At 37.1% G+C, this 18,916-nt stretch overlaps 1 protein-coding gene across 1 annotated transcript in view; it reads left to right on the top strand.

The window, feature by feature from the left end:
- LOC145667491 (uncharacterized) overlaps positions 1 to 18,916 on the top strand; it is a 129,415-nt gene that overhangs the window by 72,505 nt on the left and 37,994 nt on the right. The window contains exon 3 of the mRNA XM_081734968.1: positions 16,576 to 16,727. Within this exon, the coding sequence (XP_081591094.1) occupies positions 16,576 to 16,727 (152 nt within the window). The remainder of the gene's footprint in view (positions 1 to 16,575; positions 16,728 to 18,916) is intronic.

The following is an 18,916-nucleotide window of genomic DNA, read 5'->3' as shown; positions in this document are numbered from 1 at the left end:
TTTAATAAGGCACCTGTCTTTCTTTCTATTGTTCTCCTATCAGATTTATATGGTCAGCATTCATCATCACGTGGTAAATACAATTCAGCTGTAGTTCCTGGTTACTATCTTTGATTTTCTTTATAGCGTACTCCAGAACAAAGTTAAATAATAATAGCGACAACACATCTTGTTTCAGGCCATTCCTGACGTGGAAGCTTGTCCTACAAGAAATTTCCTACTTTCGGATTTTCCTTTCCCTCGGATTTTACTTTGGGATTCATTTAAACATATCTTAATTAATCTAACTAGCTTATTCGGTTATCCAAATTGTGTAAGAATATTTTACAATGTTTAGGGGAGAAGTGGGCAATGGCGATCACTTAAGAAAAATGTGTTGTTACGAAGTTTGGTTTTCAAAATATATAATGAAACAAGTTTGTAAATACATACGCCAATCCTTGTATATACAATAAGTGTGTAAAAAGAAAGATGGTCTTTCTTTCAGTTCGGGAACACGATGGAAAATCTCAAATTGCTACTTTGGTCGCCATTCCCATCACATGTTGGTAATGGTGATCACAATACAAGCTTAATAAACACACTTAGTTCATAGGCAGTACTTTTTTTTTTTTTTTTTTGTTAAACTGTGCCATCGAAACACTGAGAAACGTCAACTGAATATCTTATTGACGTTTTTCCGACCACACGCAATAGATATATCCATGTTATGAGTCCACAGCAGTACAGTCACCATGCGCCCACGATTCACAAAGAATACACCGATACCAAAGTTCGTTCGTCGTCAGGCCCAAATTCCTCACTTATGATACACAGTTCAATTTGCTGATCAACTGGTAAATCATCATCACTGTTGTTGAGTTGAGTTTAACGTCTCATTGAGCAACGAGGTTATATGAAACTTGGACCTACTGATTAACGTGGAATCCGAACCACATGAGCTACCCCGGTAATCGAACTCGGATCTCCTACGCCAAAGGCGCGTACGCTAACCACTGTTGTTGTCGCAGATGTTAGCATCCCCTAAGCCATACTCCTCTGATAATTCGGATTCCTCCAGTCTCCATCGTGTCACGTGTGTAGTTTTTCTCTTAGGTCTGCTTTTAAAGTCTGCTTCGATTTTCTTTTTTCCAAGAGCGTCTTTCTAGGAATAGATGTTAATATTCGGAATATTGTTTTCTGCCGGTTCTTGTTTTCTTGAACTGCACTTGAACTTGACGTTGATGAAACTGGAGAGAATAAGTGGAAGGGGTATACCTCTTGATCTTTAGACGAGCAATCATCTTGTGATGGCGAAGCAGATGATATTGTTGATACTTCCTATTTGTTTCGTTCGCTTTCATGTTTACTCAAGTTGCTGTCGACGGCCTGAAATCTGGAGTAAAGTTAAGTTTATGTGGTACTGGTTCTTGAACTGAATGTTTGGCCTCAGTTGGTGCAGTGACTGTTTCTTGATGTGAGGCTGTAGCTTCAAATAAAGATGGGGCCTGTTGGTCTTTACAGGAGGACACTAACTCTCTTACTACTAAAGGACACGGTGTAAGTGATTCCTAATTTTCTGCATTACATTGAGTCAGAATCGATGCTTGGTTTCCGTTGACAATAGAATTAGTAGATTGATGTTCGTCAAGCTGATGATCTTCGGAACCATGGAACTGAGTCTTCATCTGTGCGGACCCGGTCCCTGCGAACCCAGATATGCCTTTGGCTACACTCACAACTTTTCCGTAAGCCTACACAACAGCCGCGGGAAGCTTCAAGCTTGATGTGTTGGCCCTTGTATCTCTTAATTTCTAAATTACACTCTTGACTGTAGGCATTTTCAAAGGACTGAAAAACACAACGTCCAGAGGCTGGAGTCGTTGAGACGTGTGTGGTGGAATTGAAACCAGAACAGTATGATTTTCTTTACAAATGCTGTATGCCTCAAGCAAAGTATGTGCAAAATGATTGTCCAGTAAGTAGACAAGGAATGATAAACTGTTGGACGGGCATGACTCACGAAGTGTCTCAGCCAAGTGACGAAACATGCCGGAGAAGACCATCCATTTGGAGTAGATGAGAACAAAATAAGTGGCGGTCCCCCTTGTTTCAATGCATGACACAGGTACACGTGGATAAATAACCATGGCGGAATATAACCACCCATAGCGATCATACAACAAACAACTATAATGTTCTAGCCTCTTTCTCTACAACTGTAATGTTCTAACCCCACCAAAACTCTTCTGACGATGACACAACCAGGATCTTGCACAATTGTCATACCTGTCTAGTCTACATTGAATATACAATCAGGGGAAAACTGATACTTTGACATAACGTTGTGAAGATTAGTAAAACAAGTAACATTTCACATCTATTAAACCTCGAATTCTAGCCAAACTGATAGCTTCTGGTTTCCTAACAGACACAGTAGGATTTCGTTTGAGGAACCCTTGAAGCTAAAAGAGTCCTGCTAGAAGAGCGTTATTTCCCCATACCCTTTCTAGGGATAGTCATGTCTAAATACCTTAGAAATGAGCTGTAAAATTAAAAAAGCGGTAAAAGTAAAACACCTTACAACACCTAACGTAATACCTAATATCAAATACCTTACCTAATACTTTACTGTCTTGTAAATGAGCTCCATATCCTGTTCTTCATTTCGGCGAAAATATTAATAGCTCTTTCTTTTAATTCAGGTATTCTACAAAGCCTCCACAGCAAGTTCTTTATTATAAGTGTCCCTAATTGAGAAAGAGTGTCCGTAATTTGTCATGCTGTTCGTTACGTAAGTTTTCAATCTTTTCAGGGCATTCATTGAATGTTTTTAAAAAACTGAAGTTGATGGAATGCTCGATACTATATTTAACAGCTTCGTTGTTACCTGATATATGCTTTGAAGTTCATTACTGAGAATATGTTTCAAGTATTCGGGAAGAGAGGTGTGTTTGTTCTATCGGAACATAAGTTAATAAGTTCATTCTTAAGCTGGTCTGACCAAAAAGTATTAGGAAATGTGGATATCGGTGGATCATTCAGTTTGCCGTATGGAAGAATTTATTGATACATACTAAATTTTCTATACTTTATTAGTTCTACAATGACCAGATTTTTGTAATTTTCAAATCTTCATCTGCACAATTATTGAGCGAAGAACTAATATAAATAAAATAGAGTTTGTGTGTTTGTCTGTCTTTGTGTCTGTGTGTGGCTTGGGGATCAGACAAGTGGACCGAGTTACCAAAATTTAATCACGGGTGCCTTGGTCTAGGCCACACACCAAGACGAAGCACATATTTTTTTCAAAATTCGAACCAGGGGATCTCGGGGGGGTGGGAGGCATTTACCGGAACATGTAAAAGCTTTGTTACTCTCGCGAAAAACATAAAAGTGATAGAATTTCCAATACATCTCAACTTTTCGTTAGGGGGATCTTATTTTTTTATTCTGATGTTGGAGACGCACAGGTACAAAATATATATACTAATGTTCTTCAAGGGTACGTTATAACAATTTAACATTTTATAGAGGGAGCTCGAAAGATGGTTTAAAATAAAAACAAATAAGAAGAAATAGTGGTCTGTTTCTGTCACTTACAGTTCCAGCTTAAAATAAACAAGACAAGCAGTCCTGTAAACATAGACAGAACAGGAAATGTCTTTTCGCAGGTACTTCTACACAGCGCGAGTCTTTTGGACTTTAACTTCTCACGTGGCTGTGACTCCTTGTTCATGGTTTCGCGAGACGATTTGCTTTCTGTCTTTCATATCGAAGCATTTAAAAAATCAGAACAAATTATAGGAATTTTAAGCTCAGAATCTTTAAATTACAAAATTTTAAGTTAGTAATTTAGGATGAATAGCTCAATACATATACATTTCTAAAGGGTAGACGCTGTCTACCCTGTCTCCCCTCAAACCTCGCCAGGGCTTGTAATAAAACCAGGTTGTCAAATTCTAACTAATCGGAGTTTCAATTTGTACGGTCAATCGCTGAAACACCGCTGTGTTACAATAACGGTGATTCTGACCTTTACGATATAAAATGGTATGTAATATAATAAAAACGGTATAACATTCCAGTTTGGATTAAGGTCTAACTACGTATATACGAAAAATAATTCATTCGTTCATTAAAATAATCAAATAATTTCATTTGACTTTGCAGTTTGCCCGTGATGATCAGTCACACATACTGTAGTTACATGCAACTTTTTACATAACCTATCTTTTAAAATGCTACAATAGCAATTAAAAGCTCCAACCTATTACTTTGGCTTTCAAATCTTTCATTTACGGTTATGTGTGATTTCACGTTTAACAGAGACAAACATTTTAAGTTTTTGTACTTTAAATAGTCTAAACTAGTTAACTATATCTTTTTCATAAAATTTATGATATAAAATTATTGTTGAAAGCCTTTGTATTTTAATAAGCCTTCTCTAAAATCAATGCATATGGATTGTGCTTCCATCTTCCGAGTTCTTTTAAACTATGTTTGTATGTTTGTGGTCAATCCTTTCGACAATGAGATCTCGGAAACTATAGGCTCTAGAAAGATGACGTTTTCACTAATCGATTGGAAATTTTCCGTAGATTGTCCAGCTCTAATTGAATATTTTTTTAAAAAAAAAACATGACCATTATTTCTTTATTACATTTTTTTAGGGTACACTGGAAGCGTTGAAATTAAAAAAAAAAACAACGAAAGCATCATATCCTATGCGTTATACATTCCAACACCACATTGTTGTATATTGGGGTTGTATATGTCTCAGGCGTTTGTTCCATGGCCAAATAATAGTGAAAAAGGAAGGATAACCATTTCTCGAGTCTAAGATAAATCTCTATTTTTTGAGTGTTTTTCCCAATGAATACCACATATCACTGACATTATAATTAATTGTGTATGTAATGTATTTGCTTATTACATACTGCATGCAAGAAGAAAGAAAAGACTGGTCATACATGAATTAGAAACTCCAACCGGAAGTAGGCTCAAATCTTGCAAACGGTGCGAGATATGGAGAAAAAATAATCGAAAAAATCTCCCCTTTATGATAGCCCTTGCCGATTTTTTTTAAAATCAAGATGTCTTTCACTTGTGTCTGTAAAGGGACATGTACATAATGTGAGGAATGAGAAGGAGATTTATGCTTATATGCGAATGATGCGCTGTGTAGAGAGCACAGGTTCAGCTAGTATATATATATAAAATTGAAAATCACTATTGTGGCAAATCTTTCTTGTTCGAGATAAGGAGAATTAGTTTTCCCCCCATCCAAAATTAAGTCAGCTGGAATTTCCTCTACACCCGGAAATTCGTGTTTCTTTAATTTCTTTATAGCAATTCTGTTCGACTAGGCTCTGGAATATACGGTTCTGCTGTATGCGTTTCCCTTTCTCCACGACCATAAGTTTTTGGTTGCGTGTTAAGCAAATTGTCCAAGAAATCTTTACATATATTCAAGATGCTGTCTGTGTCAATGAGAAGTCTTCCGTCCGCTTTATTTAATATATAAGCGCGGAGTTGATAGCGTTTCTTAAATTTGTTGATACACATTGATGTTTTGAATGTTTTGTTTTTACTATTATTTTGAAGTTCATTAATTTTAGTTTTCACAAAATCGCTGCCTAGTTATAGGAACAAACCTTCGAACTTTCCCAATCTGGTTCAACATGCATTAGCAACTACATACCGTTATGTAGGAAAGCACAGAATATTTACCACTATGACCCATATGTGTCCCACTATGCATTTTGTAGGGTTAACAGTAACTGGTATTGAAAACTCTCCCACCTCAAAATTTGTATGATTATCACTTTCGAAATTTTGACCAAAAGTAGAAAAAGAACACTTTTTAAAGGCCTTCGCTTGCCTCTGATCTTTCAAGTTTCGTAGCTTTCTTTTCCGATAAAATGCTCCACTTCATTTGTTTTTGAATTGTTGGTCTTTATTTTTATATGAAAAACAAAGTAAACAAAGCATTACTGAAAATTGAAAACACACATTATAAATAAAAACAACAAAACGATTCAGGATAGAAACGAAAATGCTGACGAATGACACACGGACTAATAAACATTAGCATAGTGAGCATTAAGCAGTGGGCAGGGACTGTGAGCCAGTGATATTAGGAACTTAAGTTAAAATTTCCCTCAGAAGTGATCAAAAATTCCATTTGTCTTTTCTTACATGGAACATCCGTAAAGCGTTGCACGCCGATTTCAACGAAATTTTGCAGGTAGATACTAGACACAAAATAAAGTGGCCCATACTTTTTTGTTTCTGCGCAAAAACCGGTTAGAAGGGGCGTAAGCCCTTCCCGAAGTATTTTCAAAAAAACTCGAAATCTCCAAAAGGACACGAACCATTTTGCAGGAAAAGGCGTATACACATACTAGATAGAAAATTAAGGAATAAGTTTTTTTTCCTTTTGTGTGAGAAAACGGTTGCAGAGGAAGCAACGGCCCCTATTCAAATATCTCCAAAAATAATGACAAAGGCCAAAATGGAAAAAGGGTGCACAAGCGATTCCAAGGAAACTATGCATGCAGATACTAGACTTAAAACTTTAAAAAATGTATTTTTCGTTTCGGCGGAAAAACGGTTTGAAGGGGCCTAAGCCCCTTCCGAAATATTTTCAAAAAAGCTCGAAATCTCGAAAAGGAAAGGAAGCACTATGCGGGGACACTGTTTATGACAAGACAGAGCACACTTAAATACATTTTCTTCGACTGTGATAATAGTGCCCAATCCATAACCAACAAATGCATTTGACTTCCTTTTGTTTGCTGATCCATTCACATTTCAAAGGCATATTAGTTAATGACATTCTTTAGCAATGTTGTGCATTTGTATTTTGTGCATATGGTATTGTGGAAAGAATGTAGCTCATTTGTATTTTGTGCATATGGTGGTATTGTGGAAAGAATCAGCTGTCTTTAATCGTACTGCCGTGGTGCTTAATATAACATCTATTGAAAACCTAAATTCCCGTACATTTTATCTCATATTCGTAAAATCTCCTTTTCTCCCCCCTCTTTAAAATATCTTTCCTAAATCTCCCTGCGCAGCGAGAAGTTTTCTTCAAACTAGCATCACTTGTGAATGTTAGTGTAGTAACTTAGCGACTGGATCATGCAAACTGTGATACCAACATGCCACTTTCAGGGATGATAGGCCTATTAATAAGAAGTAAATCCTGATATAGAACCACCTCGGCGGGGGTCTTGTTTTAGGTATATGACGTCATCAATATGGCCGCCAACGAATTTCGACTTAACTGAGTTTAAAAATGTATAATTCCTTACCATTCAAGGTAGGAACTTCGTTTCTCCTTTATTTTGCAGAGAATACATTGTACCTCTATTGTCATTATAAATACTTGCCTTATATTGCCGCCATTTTTAAATATGGCGTCTCAAACTGTAAAAATGTTTATTTTCAAAACGATTTTGTATGTTTTATATCAAATAACTTTGAAACTGCTATGATTATGGAAAAATACCTTGAAACAACTGTCAAAGGTTATTTCAATAGCTTTCGAACGCGACCAGAATCATTGATGTATCTCAGCAAATAACTGAGATAATAAATTTTTTGTAGGACTAAATGTCGAACTTTCGTGAATAATGTTCGAATGTATCCGTAGATGTAGTTATATGGTATTTGCAGTTCCATTGACCCTTTGATAATAGGAACATAGTACCGCTACCAGTATGTCAGCGAGAGATAAATTTACAACACAATAAACAGTTATACAACTAAATGTGTTAAGAATTTAGAAGAGAAAATATTAGTAATATAGTATGACTGTTAACATCTGAAACGTACTTCAGAGAACTAGAGAAAGTAACTTTCGTTAATTACATTTCTTATTTAGACAAGATCAACTCACAATAAAATGATCTTCTCGATCACACTGTCCATCGTAGGTACGCAATAAAGTGCACACTAACCCCAAGTTTTGACACTTGCAAGAAGGTTGACAAAGAGTCTTGCAACCACAAGGAATAAGTTCTCTACAGTGCGCAGAAACTTCTGGAAGTAACTGGACCACAGAGGATAATAACAAACGATTCACCATCTTTCAACCCCATTTACAAATTTCGGGTATTATGGGCACTTTCTGGAGAGCTTGAGACCGGAATACCCGGCCTGCAGGGCAGCTCGCAGAAAGTGTTGAAATAAGGCTACCTCTGTAGGTGGGATCCCTTCGCAAGAACAATTCTTTTTCGTCATTAATCTTTGTCGACAGTCGTTAACATTTAGTAAAGAACTAGAGCGATCGTGCAGGAGTACGGTGAAGCGTTGAAGAGCTGCAAAGTCCTGAGCTGAAATTTCAGCAGGAGTAACTGAAAGTTTGATGAATGTATCCCTTATTTCAGGGAATGCTTGCCACACCTGCCAAGCTGTTTTCTTGCCACGACCCCCAAAAGCGGACACTGTGTCACACTCTGTAAATGCAATTTCATGGACAGAAATATATCTCTTATTTTTACCAGTCCCATATTCAATCCACAAGTGTGATACATTAAGCTCAAAGAATAAAGCAACGGCAATAACTACAACATCAGAATCGACAGTTTTAATTGAGATATTCTTATGAGAAGAACATGCGTGTGTCTGCTTCTTCTTGTTTGCAGGGCTTAAGGCTTGTTACATCCATATTAGAGTTTGCTGATGCGGTATCATCACATGCACACACAATCTCTCTCTTACTATCAGAATCACTTATGTTCTGCAAGTGTTTACACAGAAGTCGAAATAAATCAGTTTTGTTTTCAGAATTATTCAAAAATAATGCCCATTTTTTGGGAGTGCGTGTGGAGTCTTTCACAAGTATTCTTGGTCCTTTTCCTCATTGGTCTCGTTCTTCTTTTTTCAGACTGTCGGGATCATAATTGTCAAAGAATATGTCCATTCTCATGACATCACTCGCAAACTTTTCTAAAAATGGCTTAAATGTGTTAGCGTAATACATAGAAAATGTCTGTCCCGGAATAGGCTTCAGCATGTGAGCTAATACTGCTCCATGAAATGTAACACACGATACACTAGGTATATCGTATTGTGATACATTGTTCATGTAACTGATCGTGGGACATGTATGAATATTTACTGTTCGTCTTTCTTCCCACAAAATTATCTTTCTGAAATTCATCATATACTTGTGGGTTTCGTACATTCAATTCTCCCCAAAACTTTATGAATACTGACATCCAACAGGCATAATTGATATGATCCAGGACGAACATCCAGGGGACAAATCAGATCCAATGCACTAGAATACGAGGAAAATTTCACCGATCGAATACTGTCCAGCAAAGTAAGAAGAAGTGATTCAATTTTCATGGTCGTGTACCAAAATTTGAATTGGGTCGATTGAGTCTGTCTTAGTGCTACCCAGCCATGTAATGTGAGAATTGGCTCATTTTGAATTGCGTTATCTGCGTACTCAGAGTAGGCTTTATTCAGAAGGATGTATAAGGCTGCCATTGTTACCTGATGAACATAACGTGAACGTTTAACATGCGAACAACTGAAACAACTCTCTGCTTTTCCAGATGGGTAGACATTCGCTTCAACGAGCATTTCTGTCCAACCACTGCCCCGTAGCCAGCGAGCATGATTTGTGAAACTTTGCTTTGTTCTGGAAAAGCACTTGCATTGTTTCACTACTATCATTTTTTATACTATGGAATATTATATTTTACGGAAGTCCAATTTCTGCTTCATATTCTCTTAAATCTTTTACGAGACTGGCATATCTTAATGTTTTCCCACTTCTTTTACTATCTGCGGGGCATACTAAGTTTTCTGAAGTTAACTTCTGGCACAGAACGCACAACTCCCATTTTAGGCACGACACTGAGCCAAGTGCTGCAGTACTGCTGTCTACCTCAACCGCTTTCCATTTCCTTTTCTAGTCAAAGAACATACGGCTCAGTCAAAGAACATACGAAATTATGTCACACATAACGTATTGTTTCCTGGAACACAAACCAAGAACAACAGTGTATTAGAAATACCAAAAAACAGAAAAATAAATCATGTAATATTATGCATAACATATATTTGAGTCGACGGCAATCTTGTGTTTATGACGTCATATACTCGCCTTTCGCCTCAAAGGAAAGACAATTACTAATGTTACTGTATTATTCTACATATGAAAAATGATATTGGTGGTTGTTGCACGTTTCTATTGTTTCTCTAATGCGAGGAATAAATAATTTTCATAATCTGTACGTAAGCCATGGCGCCATACTGTGATTTTGACGTCATATATTGGCTTCTAGACACAAAGGGGAGCCAATCACATGTTATGTCAAGATTCTTCACATCCAAAGAAAGAGATTGGTGGTTATTGCATGTTTCTATTATTTTTTTGTGGCGAGAAATTCCCATTTATCGTACCGGAAATAAACCGCGGCGGCCGTCTTGAATTTATGACGTTATAAATTGTTTTCAGCACGGACAAAAGATAAACACTTGTGATTTGCTATTCTCCACTTTAAAAGGAACATACTGGTAGCGGTACTATGTTCCTATTATCAAATGGCCAATGGAACTACAAATACCATATAACTACATCTACGGATACATTCGAACATTATTCACGAAAGTTCTACCTTTAGTCCTACAAAAAATTGATTATCTCAGTTATTTGTTGAGATACATCAATGATTCTGGTCGCGTTCGAAAGCTATTGATATGACCTTTGACGATTATTTCAATGTATTTTTCCATAACCATAGCAGTTCCAAAGTTATTTGCTATAAAACAAAGAAACTCGTTTGAAAATAAAACTTTTTTCAGTTTGAGACGCCATATTTAAAAATGGCGGCATAATAAGGCAAGTATTTATAATGGCAATAGAGGTACAATGTATTCTCTGCAAAATAAAGGAGAAACGAAGTTCCTACCTTGAATGGTAAGGAGTTATACATTTTTAAACTCAGTTAAGTCGAAATTCGTTGGCGGCCATATTGATGACGTCATATACCTAAAACAAGACCCCCACCGAGGTGGTCCTATATCAGGATTTACTTCTTATTAATAGGCCTATCATCCCTGAAAGTGGCATGTTGGTATCACATTTTGCACAATTCGGCCCTTTTATGCTGCTAAGCTACTAGATTATGTGGCATTGACACCAACTGTTGTACGAGTTCATTTCAATTATACAGGTGTATTTTACAGACAACCACGTAAAAATTCGACTTTATGTCCTTTTGACGTAATTTATCTGTACCTAAGCCTGTACAATACTTTTTGTTGAAGCTATTTGAACAATTTTCATTACAACATTTTCTCTAACAGATATTCACATTTAATACACAAAATTCCTTTCCCAGTTCGGCGCCCTCTTCACTTGGCGACTTTTGTGAACGCAGGATTCAGGATCCGGCTCTGCTTTCAGTAGAGAATATCGTTGTATGATTGGCGGGTAGTTGGTACGAGTCTTCCCAGAGAGTGGTCAGTCTATGCCTTCTTACCATTGAGTGGATGCACCATTCCGTTCTGATCTGTGTGAGTCCATCGTTTAATAATTTTTCGTGTAAAAAGTTTTAAAGAAACAAAATGTAGAGAAATAGAGTAATGTGCTAAAGTTAAGGATGAAATAGATGAAGCAACATAAAATCTTGCGTATTTGGTGGAATTTAATGAAAGCCTGACATTTAATGTATTGTTGCTAGAGCTCTCCTACACGTACACACAGACCAAGACATTGTATGAAGTGACGTCAGCGTGATTAATGCACCAAATGAATCTGCTCCGCAACACACAGCAGTTGGATGAAAGGAACGAGACAGTATATCCAGTCAGAAAGCTGTTAAAATGCATAATGTGGCGTTACTTACAATAACATGGCCCGGAAATAAAATTTTTGAGTTTTAAGTCCCATGGTTATGCCGGCTATGCTAAAGAAGACGGTGATAATGAGTAATGAATGAAATGGCGGAATGAAGAAAGTGGGAGGAAACGGGAGAACCCCGAAAAACCCACGGACACGGTGTTTGTCCATCACAAAGTTCACTTGGCGGGAGCAGTGTTTGAACTCAGGACCCCATGCGCCAGAGGTGAACAGTCTACCACTGAGCCACCGCGGCCTCGGCCCAGAAATAACATTCGGATGACGTTACACAGGAAAGAATCATCAGGAAACTGGAATAAGATCGAAGTATGACGAGTGTGGCCTGGAAGTTTAGTATTGCCAACAGCATTATTAACGTGCATGGAGAAGCGTTCCAAACTACAAGCAATGCTGTTCGAGGAAGAGATGGTCGACCACGATCAGTTACAGTAGCGGGCAACCAATATATTATACAACAGGCAAGAAGGGACTGATGTCAAACAGCAGGTGCAATTACAATCACATTTAACAGATCTGCAAGGCATCCGATATCAAACTTTACAGTAGCACGTCGACTACACATCGGGGTTGTCTCTTTGCTAGACGGTCATTATGTTGTGTTCTGTTGACAGCTTCACATCGGTAGCATCACTTATAGTAGTGCCAAGAAGATCGTGACTGGAACGAGGAGACTCTTCTCAGATGAGAACACATTCACTCTGAGTAATAACTCTCATCTGGTAAGCGGATGGAACACGAAATAAACCCAATAACATTGAAAAAATGGTTGTTCAAGCTGTTCAGGCTTTCTTGTTGTTCAGGTTCTAGAGAGGAATATTGTTGCATGAGCATATCGACCTCGCAATTTTTGAAAGCGCTACACTCACCACTTAATTTTATTGTCATGCTGCAGTACTTCTCCATGTGCGTCTTTTCTGAGATGCAGTCGGCTCAGGCATAATCTTCATGGACCATAATGTGCGACCTCATTGAACAGTACAAATGGCGAAGCTCCTAGAACGGGAGGATATCGGCAAATTAAGTGGCCTGCCCATTCCCCTGACTTGAATTCCGACCCAACAATGTGTGAAGCACATCTAGATACAACAAAGACCATCCTGCAGTCTTCAATAGCCCTGGTGGAGTAATGGAACTCCATAGCAAAATAACTGAATGTCAAGCTTGTGAGCAGCATAAAAGCACGTTGACAAGCATGGATTCCTATCCATGATGATTGTATGGGAGACCATTATGACTCGAAGTGGTTTCAGTATAAGTTATTGTTTCCTTATAAAAGTGTCATTCCGGTTCTCTTAATCACGTGTTTCTCTCTGTTGTTTCTTGTATTATACGGTAGCATTACTTTCTATTCATTGTTTGAGTTTCATCGATTTATACCACTTGTGAGAGAGACAGCTGTGAAGCTTACTCTCCGTTCTTAATTTTTGGAAGTGTATAAAACTTTAAAGAAAACTACGAACCGTTTCAATTGTTACTTGTGCTGTGATTTGAAAGTTGTGTTTTATTAGTTAAAGTTTTTCCGCTATCTTTGTTTCGGGGTTGTATGCTTGTGTCGCCGGGGTGACCTCTTCTTCTTCTCAAACACATTGGCTTCACTCTGATATTAAAAGAAAAGCATACGTACGGGAGGGAAGTAGCGTTAATTCTCCCCATGAACATCCCATGACCATACAATGTTTTAGTTTTTAAATAGCTTTAAATAAGCCATCTCTTATGTGTAAAAGTAATTGATTTTGGGTCTCGTAGAAAGTTAAAATCTGAAGTGAGCAAAGACCGAAACAATACCTGATATAGATCATGTGTAAAAGACAAGTCCGATGTTTTGTAATTAAAGAAAGAATCCAGATAATATGAGTGCTCAATCAACCTAACTGTCGGAGTCGTATAAACTGAGCTATTACATGTATTAGTCCAGGGGCATATATAATCCCATGGGATTTTGAATGAAGAAATATTGAGACTTATCGCGATGTATTTGAAATGAAGCATATAATCAGGTGCTACCAGGTGCTTGACCTGATTTCATTGTAGAGGGCTGTATGACGTCATAATTTCAAGATGGCTGCCAGCATAGATACTACTATCTTTTTTCGTCTGTAACTCTTTATGGTTAATTCTCTGCAAATTTTGTAGATAACATTTTTTGTTCTGAATGAAAAAAAGGTAGAGAAAAAGTTATTATATTTTTTATATCTTAACGTTTCAGAGTTATAGTCATAGTTTTAAGTTTTCTCAGTTGTTTTGTTTTTTATTCAAATTAAATTTCTGCTCTCTTCTACTTTCTGTGAAAAAATACCTGTCGAGTACAAAATTACAGATTCTACCAATATCCAAAGATTGCCAATAAGATCTCTCTTGTCTCATTCAAAAACTATGGATGAGTTAATATAATTTCTCGCAAATAAAGGCATATTCCATCACGAAAGATTAAACAAAAACTGATAGTTGGAGGAATGAAGCGAAGTCATCGATGGAAATGAGGTTAGAGAACTTCAAAACACTCAATCGAAAGCTGATACAAAAATTATTCTACATTCATTGTATATCTCACGTCATTTTACTACCCTGCCTTCACCAGATACGACGTTTACATCCTTTCACTGTGGTGGTCGTAACATTTTCCGAAAGACTCTATGTTTGTCGTTGGATTTGGTGCTAATAAATTATTTATTGATAACAATCTTGTTTATTTCAGAATAGGGTCTACAAAAGTTCAGACATTGTTAGCTCTTCGCGCATTTTCCGGCAGTGATATTACAGAGTTTTTCAAGAATAAAAGCAAACTATCTTTTGGGAAAGTTTCCCAAACAGCAGAAAAAGAAGTTCTTCAGGCTTTGGCACTTCACTTAAATCTCTAGAAGAAAAATAAATCCTTGAGTTTTACGTCCGACGGTTATGCCGGTTAGGCTAAAGGAGACGGTGATGATGAGTACTGAATGAAATGGTGGAATGAAGAAAGTGGGAGAACCCCGAGAAAACCCACGCACACGGTGTTTGTCCACCACAAAGTTCACTTGGTGGGGGCTGGGATCGAACCCGGGACCCCAAGCACCAGAGGTGAACGCTCTACCACTGAGCCACCGCGGCCCCTCTAGAAGAATTTAAACAAGAACATGAGCAACTAGTCGAGGAATTCTTTTGCCAAGTTTACTTGAAAGAAAAAAAATATCAGACATAGGTGAATTGTGCTGGTGGATGTTTTCAACAAAAGATGTGCAAAGTGAAATTTACATTTAAAAATTCTCCCTGACACAACATATTTTAAGAGTACATTATCAAGTTTGGAGTGATGCATGCTGATAAGCAATACCCAAACTTCCCAGAATCATCACAGTATGGATGAGAGAAATCTGGAAACAAGTGTTCTCCTATGATGAGTTCGATGCCATGCGCACCAGATTGGTTACTGGAATTAGTACGTTGTGGTTGTGGGAAAGGACGTTGTGTTGTAAATTACATGTGTAAAATATGGACTTTACCGTGTTCAGAAATATGTAAGTGTGGTGGCGATGAAGAGATCTGCGATAACAGTGGTATTTGCAGACGATGATGAATAACCCTTGGACTTGGAGGATGATATGTGAAGTTTTCTCTACGTAATATTTTTACGTGTTAATTATAAAATAAGAAAGAATTTATGGTCATATGTTAAAATAATATAGGCAAAACATCAAACACGTAGAAATTTGCAATCTTCTTAGAATATTGCATGTAAAGTTAACCACCGGTAAGTAATAAATAATCCAGCAAATAATTTTCAGTGTTGTCATTGGTAAAGGGCATGTCCACCCAATGCATCGTTGACTTCCTACTTTCTTGGCTGGTGAGTACCAGGGTCGATATGGGTATGTAGAGAACTAGTAGGCTCGTAGGCTCTGTAGGTCACTAATACCAACTATAGGTCACTAATACTAAGCACAGTAGGTCACTAACATACTTCACTTTGCGACATCGAGATCAACGTATTCGTGACCTACAGAGCCAATCAGCTTCCTTCATACCATATCAACCCTGGTACTCATTGGTCAAGAAAGTAGGGCGTTGCTGAAGATGCCCTTCGCATTGGTACTAGAATATTCACCTTCCAAAATATAGGTTAATGCAGCGAGTACAATGATTCGAACGGTTTTTACGAGGGAAGGTGGAGGAGGATGTGAAATGTCAAAATAATCGAAAACGACCGCGTTAAATCCATAGATGTTATGGTCGCTGAGATGTATAATGACATTCCTGATGCTGTTAACTTCAAGCTTAATTGGTAAATTTTTTACATCATATATATTTTGAAATCATATAGAATTCCTGCATTTGCCGTGCGAAGATCTGCTGGTTTACACACACACACACACACACATATATATATATATATATCGCGTTGTGTGTTAATTAACCATAAACGAGTTACAGACGAAAAACATATTATTGTCTATTCTGGCGGCCATCTTGAAATCATGACGTCATACAGTCCGTCTGCAATGGAATCAGGCAAAACACCTAGTAGTACATGTTATATGCTTTATTACAAATACATCGCGATAAGTCCCAATATGTTTTCATTCAAAATCTCACGGGCTAGGAAATATTTTCTTATGCCCCTGCACTATACAGCAGAACGAGTTAATGATATTTGAATATTACAAAATGGTACGCTATTGGTGAGTATTTGAAACTTATATGTGCTTTCTTCCGTTTCCTTCTTTACACAGTGAACTCGCAAGCGTTTCGAGATGTAGAAAAGGCTTATCTAACCGTGAAACAACAAATTCGCCTCCAGAAGGCCCTCTTGAAAGAGGAGCAAGAAAGGTTGAGAAGCCAACGCCAGATCCCTGTTGCTGGGTTGGTTCCCTCTCAACGACAGGTAAGTTGAAAATAAATTTTAAAATATCATAATGAAATGAGGCTTGTTTGAATGACAATCTAGATATATGTATTTTTTAAAAAACTTGATGAAATGGAACGTCTGTCCCACATGCGCAATTTCCAAAGGTCAAAAACTAAATCTACAATTTCTGGTTAATCAAAATAACTTAAGTCTTCAGCCGCTGAGTCAACGATTAAATTCCGTAGCGAAAGAAGTCGTCGCCTCTGATACGACGAAATTGTTATCCACCCACTTACATCTATTCAGTGCAATATTTCTCCCCCCCCCCCAGAAGAGGAAACTCTTATTTTATATATAACCCATCCCAAAGTTTGAAGCTCTTGAAAGTACACTGAGAAAAAAAATGTAGGTGGCGTACTTAAAAAGATAGGTTAGTAGTTGTTATGGAAGTTTGTGCTCAAAAGTAGGAGAGGAAAGAGACAATAGAAACCTATTGTATTCGTAATAGTGAAGCCCCAGCAGGGTGCCCGGAGACAATAGGTAGAAAGTATAGTTGTATAGAAATACAGTATTGTTTAAATGACATATGATGACAGGTAATGGTTGTTGTACTATTATATGTATGGTAGTGACATAAAAGAGAATAATAAAAGATGTCAAAGTTGTAAAGATAAATGATTTTAAGAAAAAACCTTGGAAAACTTGTTGAACAATGGGAAGCTTGTTATAAAGAATAATAAAAGAGAAACCTTGCAGGTGTATGTAAAGAGAAACATTGCAGCTGTATGCGTTAAAGAATATTAATTTAGGTGTTGAACAATACCGGATTGTTATAAAAAGATTTTTAACCCGGCGGCGGCGGAAAGGCGGACGCGGCGCGGGAAGGCGCGGGGGCGCGAACGGAAAATAGCCGCGTGCGCGGGCGCGAGCGCGTGACGTCATTTGAAATTTTTATTTAAATATTGGTTTTAAAAAATAGGCATGTATAGTTTTGTTAGCGATGGAGAACCGTCAGTTTGTAGAAGACATTGATGTGAAGCATAAGTTAGACGGTGAGAATGAATATCCAGATTCTCCAGATTGTACATTTGATGAACATGAATTAGAAAGATATGAAAACGAAAATATAAAAGTTTATGCAAGTGATAGTGAGGCGGGAATAGATAATGAAGTGTATGAATTTTCGCAAGATAATTCAGATTTTGAGGCGGAATCAAATGACGAAGTGGTATCAAATGTGGATACGCCGCCATGTTCACCTGATTTATCAGAATTAAGTTGGAACTGTGAATGTGGTGTTAATTATGTGGATGTGAACTGTGTAAGAGATTGTATACTGAAATGGAAACCAAATGATTATTTAATATGCTATGCATGTTATTGGCATGATACATGTGAATGGTCGCATGAATGTTTTTACTGTAATGACGACGTTTTAGACATTCGTGTTTGGTCTGTGTTAGTGAATCCTCGTGTACAGGAGGAATTATTTGATATTTATGCGGAAACACATACAGTTATTACAACATTAACAAGAGATTATTTTAATATTACATTTGGTGAACTATCAGTGGATGTGAATGTACGCAAAGAACTTTTAAGTATTTTCCTTGAAAAAGACAGATCGAACGACTATAGTGAAGTGTGTTAAGAAAACGTAATGTACATAATGTATTTCGAAAATAATTTTTGTGTATCATGTAGTGAAGAACATATTAGTGAAGTTTGTGTTTTAAAAACTATAAGTGCATACTTACGCTTTAATAATAATATTTCTTGTGAACATTGCTTGCTGCATCTTGAACATCAATGTTTATTTCACGATGATATTGGAACTTTTGCTGTAGGATATTTATCCAACGACATAACTGTTATTGATTTATATGAAGTGTTTGAAGAACACCATAGTGAAATTTCAAGTATAAACTTTATACGCAAAACGCGTGAATGTTTAAAGAACACTGAATTTGTTGGACAAATTATACCATTTTTCTTAGAACGTAAACATAAAATTTCACCATGTGTTAATGAATACATTATTGACATACAAGGTTTTAAGATTTCAAATCATGAATTTATTATACGTGAATTTTGTTTAACTGCGTGTGATGATACAGTAAATTTGCATTGTTTAATAAAATCACCAGTAGAATACAATATACTTCCATTAGGTTGTCAAAAACAAATTGAATGGTTAACATTAAACTTACACGGTTTAACTTGGA

This window comes from Thermobia domestica, chromosome 13 (assembly GCF_964235325.1).
Source record: "Thermobia domestica chromosome 13, izTheDome1.hap1.1, whole genome shotgun sequence".
In the NCBI taxonomy this organism is placed as follows: Eukaryota; Metazoa; Arthropoda; class Insecta; order Zygentoma; family Lepismatidae; genus Thermobia; species Thermobia domestica.
This window is presented reverse-complemented; position numbering and strand designations above follow the sequence as displayed.